The following is a 4,902-nucleotide window of genomic DNA, read 5'->3' as shown; positions in this document are numbered from 1 at the left end:
TGAGGCCCGTGCAGGGCTCTAATCCACTTCATCCAACGCTGTTTTGTTCTCATCTGTGAGCATGCTCTTGATATATGTATTTTACCATTTTGTTGAGTTTAAAACGTGACACATTCGTCCTGCTCTCACTGATCATTTGGTCTCCCCCACAACATGAAAGAAAGCCATTATAACATGTACATGAAAAATGTAGAAACATTGGACACAACTATGGGGCAACATTGTGCAGCAGCAAGCATCACAACAAAAAAGGAACCTCAAGTTAATCTAGGAAAATGTGTGCAAATGTATAGGGCCCCATTCCTATATTTTGCCTGGGGCCCCCAATTCACTAAATCCGCCCCTGATCCTAGGTGTATATTACTTTCTTCTTTCAGACGAATCCAGTCGGAGTTATATAAAAAATTGTCTTTGATCTTTCAAGCTGTTTAATGGCACTCAGCGGGTGTTGCAGTGCTTCGGTCCGAAAGAAGTGAAATAAAAAGCGCACCTCCATTAAAAAAAAAGTGTCTCACACGGCTCCGGGGGGTGAACAAAGACCTTCTGTAGCGAATCGATGCGTTTTTGTAAGAAAAATAACCATATTTAAAACGTAATAATCAATTTAATCTAGCATTCGCTCACTGTTGTAAACAGAAGCAGCTCCGGGCGGATGACATATGAGGTCAGCTTTGCGCATGCGCCGCTCAGAAGTGACAAATGCGGAAGCGCAGGGGAGAGATCAAAACAAAACAACGGTCAAGAATTAGAAGTACAAAACGAGGATTTGTAAAGAAGAATGTCAGAGGATTTCGAGATAAGCTAAGAGGTGACTGGTTTTCCTTTGCTAAAGTAAGGAAACTTTGCTTCCTTTGATCCTGTAAACAAACGTTGGTTTTCATGAGACTCACCGGCGCATGCGCAGCGCTGACCTCATACCCAACATACATACACACGTGTTGTTAATTAGGTGAATGAGACGTTCTCCTGTGTGTACAAATGAAAAAAAAAATCTATGCAATTAGTGAATGAGATTTACTTTTTTAAAAGAACAATCCTAAGTTAGAAAATAAGACGAAAGTAGCAGAATTTTATTTTTAAGAATGTTTTATGCATCCAACCCCAGGGTTTTCCTTGCATCCAGACTATTTATTGAAGCTATGCTGAAAAATGGGCCATTCAGAAATAGTTGTGATGTCACAACTATAAGCACATTAAAATATAGGCACTTCCATTTTAGCGTTTGTTTCAAGCTGTGTTGAAATCCTGCACTGTAGTGCAGCTTCTGAAGTGCCGGTGAGCAGTTGCAGACGTTGCTCTCCGCAGTGCTTCCAGCTCTCATTTGTCTGCACTGTCTCCATCAATCACCCAGCTCTGCTTATCAGCATGGGGTCAGTTCCTGCCTTCTCTACCAAGGCCTACATTTAGCCCTGGCCTTGCGCAGCCTTGTCTAGCTGGGGCCAGATACTTGGCCCTTATCAGACGGGGTCTGAGAGTGGTAAATAAAGGTCTGGCCCGGGTTACCGCAGGCTGTCAGCAGGCCCGTCCCAGAGGGGAAATAAAACTCTTATTAACATGCTTCTGCTCATTGGTGCTGACAGCTTGATCAATCTGCCTCCTCTGCAGATGACCTCTGCGAACCGCCGGATGTCCTGATGGAGGTTGAAATGAATAGCTTGAGTTGTGCCATGGCCTCAAATCTGATACTGCAATACTCTGAGGCATTTTTAGGCTTTTTTCATGCACCTTACTAACTAGTCTACTTTGAATTTTTTTTTTGAGAATACTGTCAAGTTTTGCGTATGTGTGTGAGAACAGCATGCAGGCATGTTTATGATGATTTCGACATTTATGAAGTGTGTAAAATGTATCTGTCTGCTCCCACAGGACCCCGTGGTTTAATGGATGGGGCTTTAACTTACCTCGCGGCCAGTCTCTCCTCGATAAGTGGAACCAGATCCCTGAAGATGTAGATATTCTTATGACACATGGGCCTCCTCTGGGTAAGCATTGAAATGTGAATGTATGTATACATCAGTTTGTGTCTGCAGATGGACTGTTGTATTTTAAAGTCATCATAAATGTGATGATACACCACTAAGGATGTGATGTTGGGACTTTGTCCAGGGTTCAGAGATTGGGTCCCCAAAGAACTTCAGAGAGTTGGCTGCGTGGAACTACTCAACACAGTACAAAAGAGGGTCCGACCCAAACTCCACGCATATCATCTTGGATGCCCTGGGGGTAAGCAGATAAACATCACATTTTCATTTTTGGGTGAACTATCCCTTTAAGCATTTTATTGTATATAAAATAAATGTATAAAAATGTTTTCTTTCTCATTCTCAGGGTATGGCATAATGACAGATGGCTATACAACATTTATCAACTCCTCCACATGTACAGTCAGCTTCCAGCCTACCAATCCACCAATCATATTTGATCTCCCCAACCCAGGAAACTCTTGAGACTCATTAAAGCCCCGCCCCCTTTTTTCTACATAACTCTTCCTTACTTAAAAGTAATAGTCTTTTTGTACTGCTTGTATTTAAAAATGCATGGAAATGAAATATTTTTTAAAGTCGGATTGAAGCCGACACCATTTGAAGGACTATTGTAGGTGAAGAAGAACTTGTGAATTCATATTTGTAACTTGTTTGCATCAGTTGCCTTTTGATTTTCCTTTTTTATTGGTCAGGATCTTAATAAGTGCATTATAAAGGTACTCCTAAAAGCATCAGCAATACTTGATCATGTCTGATTTAATATTAATTGTGCTTTGTAAATTTAATATAAAGTTATTTAAAATCATGAACTCATGTGTGGTGTATTGAATTTTGGATTTTAATGAGTAAGTGTGTACCTCACCCCTGTCGAAGGGACCAGTGGGTCTGATATTTATTGCTCCAATCAGACTTTGCACTTTTCTCATCAAGAAGACACATCTTTATCTACCAGGCCATTAAACACCATAAGACACGCATTTTTCCTCTCAACATAAAATAGAGTGGCACAGTTTGTCAAAAGATGGAAGAGATTGTGTGTTGTGAATTGAATTTCGCATTATCGCTGTGCTGCTTTTGTCCTATACTTACAGTTTAGAAGCGGCTGAATGTGCAAATTCTCCAGATCATAAAGATACCTGGGGTCTGGCTTTGCATTTAGCACATATTAAAAGTGGACGAGAACTTTCAATATGATTGGTTCTGCGTCAGAGATATATTTGATTCCTCTCTGAAAAGATTCAAACACAATTGTTTATCCTAGATTTGCAATGCCTTTGTATTCCATTGGTTTCAAAACTGGAAAAAACATTACACCACTAAGCCCTTTCATTTCTCCTCATCTCTATTTTTAGTTGTTGTAATAATGTGTATTGTATATTTCACAGTTGATCCGCAATCTTGTGAGCACAAAATTTTTTTATGTAATTTCTGCTATTTTAGATGCTTTCTTTCTATGTTTTGTGACTTTTTTATCCATTGTGACATTTAGCCAAGTTTATATGCAAATAAAACTGCAAGATTTTTATCTGATGTCTGTCATTTATCTTTTTGTCTTTTAAGTCAGTCAAAAGAAATATCAACATTTACACACCCTCATGTCATTCCAAGCCTGACTTAGTTTCTTCTGTGGCATACAAAAGAAGTTTAGAAGAATGTATTGAGCTGTTTTTCCCAACACAATTAAAGTGAATGGTGACCAAGGACTGTCAAACACCAAAATAAAAAAAGGCATGATAATAAAAAAGCCTACAAGTCTGGAAGCCAAATGCTATCTTTAGTAACAAAATGAAATAAATTCACTGAACTATTGCTTTGTGTAACCATTCACTTTTACTGTATGGAAACGAGCAGCTTGTGCATTTCAGTTTTGGGTGAACTATCCCTTTAAAAGCTTTATTTCTTTCCCACACAGTTAATAACGATGCATTTAATCTATAGTTTAGCAACAGCTTTGATTGATTAATGAAGTCCATTAATTACCCCACATCTGTCAGACTTGAAAAAGAATAGATAGCGTTGACAGGGATGGCCATAACCTGGTGTTGTCTGTCAGATGCTATTGATTGTGGAAATGTTTCAGTGCAGCCTTGGCGTGCTCATCTGATGGATGTCACAGGCTGATGCTAACTCTGACCCCGTGTGCTCCCGCTGATAGCAGCAGCAGCAAAGATGTTCAATCAGCCGACGCTTCACAGTGTCAACCGACACTAAACGCTAAAAAGAAGATGCAGAATGGGTCGCTTTTTCAACAGCGTAACACCAGACTCTCAAGGTCAGGCTTAACCATACATGAGATCAGGCGTATTCAGTATTCAGGCGTTTCAGTAGTCATGTCAAAGCAATAACTAAATCAGCATACTATCATCTCAAAAACATTGCAAGAATTAAATTAATGTTTTGTTTCCAGTCAAGACTTAGGGAAACTTGTTCATGCCTTTATCACCAGCAGGGTGTAATGGTCTCCTTACCGGCCTTCCCAAAAAAGACCATTAGACAGCTGCAGCTCATCCAGAACGCTGCTGCCAGGATTCTGACTAGAACCAGAAAATCTGAGCATATCACACCAGTTCTCAGGTCCTTACACTGGCTTCCAGTTACATTTAGGATTGATTTTAAAGTATTATTACTCGTTTATAAATCACTCAATGGCCAAGGACCTCAATACATTGCAGATATGCTCACTGAATATAAGCCCAACAGACCACTCCGATCATTAGGATCGAGTCAGTTAGAAATAGGGTTCCCTCAAAACAAGGGGAGTCCGCTTTTAGCTATTATGCCACCCGTGGTTGGAACCAGTTTCCAGAAGAGATCAGATGTGCTAAATCAGTAGCTACATTTAAATCTAGACTCAAAACACATCTGTTTAGCTTTTACTGAATGAGAACTGTGCTACGTCTGAACTGATTGCACTGTA

The 4,902-nt window shown here is 39.8% G+C and overlaps 1 protein-coding gene across 1 annotated transcript in view; it reads left to right on the top strand.

Annotated features, from left to right (window-relative positions):
- LOC107707494 (metallophosphoesterase MPPED2-like) overlaps positions 1–3,505 on the top strand; it is a 21,752-nt gene extending 18,247 nt beyond the window's left edge. The window contains exons 5-7 of the mRNA XM_016511543.1: positions 1,867–1,982; positions 2,107–2,223; positions 2,329–3,505. Coding sequence (XP_016367029.1) covers positions 1,867–1,982; positions 2,107–2,223; positions 2,329–2,447 — 352 coding nt within the window. The 3' untranslated portion in view covers positions 2,448–3,505. The remainder of the gene's footprint in view (positions 1–1,866; positions 1,983–2,106; positions 2,224–2,328) is intronic.
- Positions 3,506–4,902: the final 1,397 nt, after the last annotated feature.

The sequence above is a fragment of the Sinocyclocheilus rhinocerous genome, unplaced genomic scaffold (assembly GCF_001515625.1).
Source record: "Sinocyclocheilus rhinocerous isolate Xijiao unplaced genomic scaffold, SAMN03320098_v1.1 scaffold534, whole genome shotgun sequence".
NCBI classification, from domain to species: Eukaryota; Metazoa; Chordata; class Actinopteri; order Cypriniformes; family Cyprinidae; genus Sinocyclocheilus; species Sinocyclocheilus rhinocerous.
Note: the sequence above shows the minus strand (reverse complement) of the source record. Positions and strands in the feature narration are given on the sequence as shown.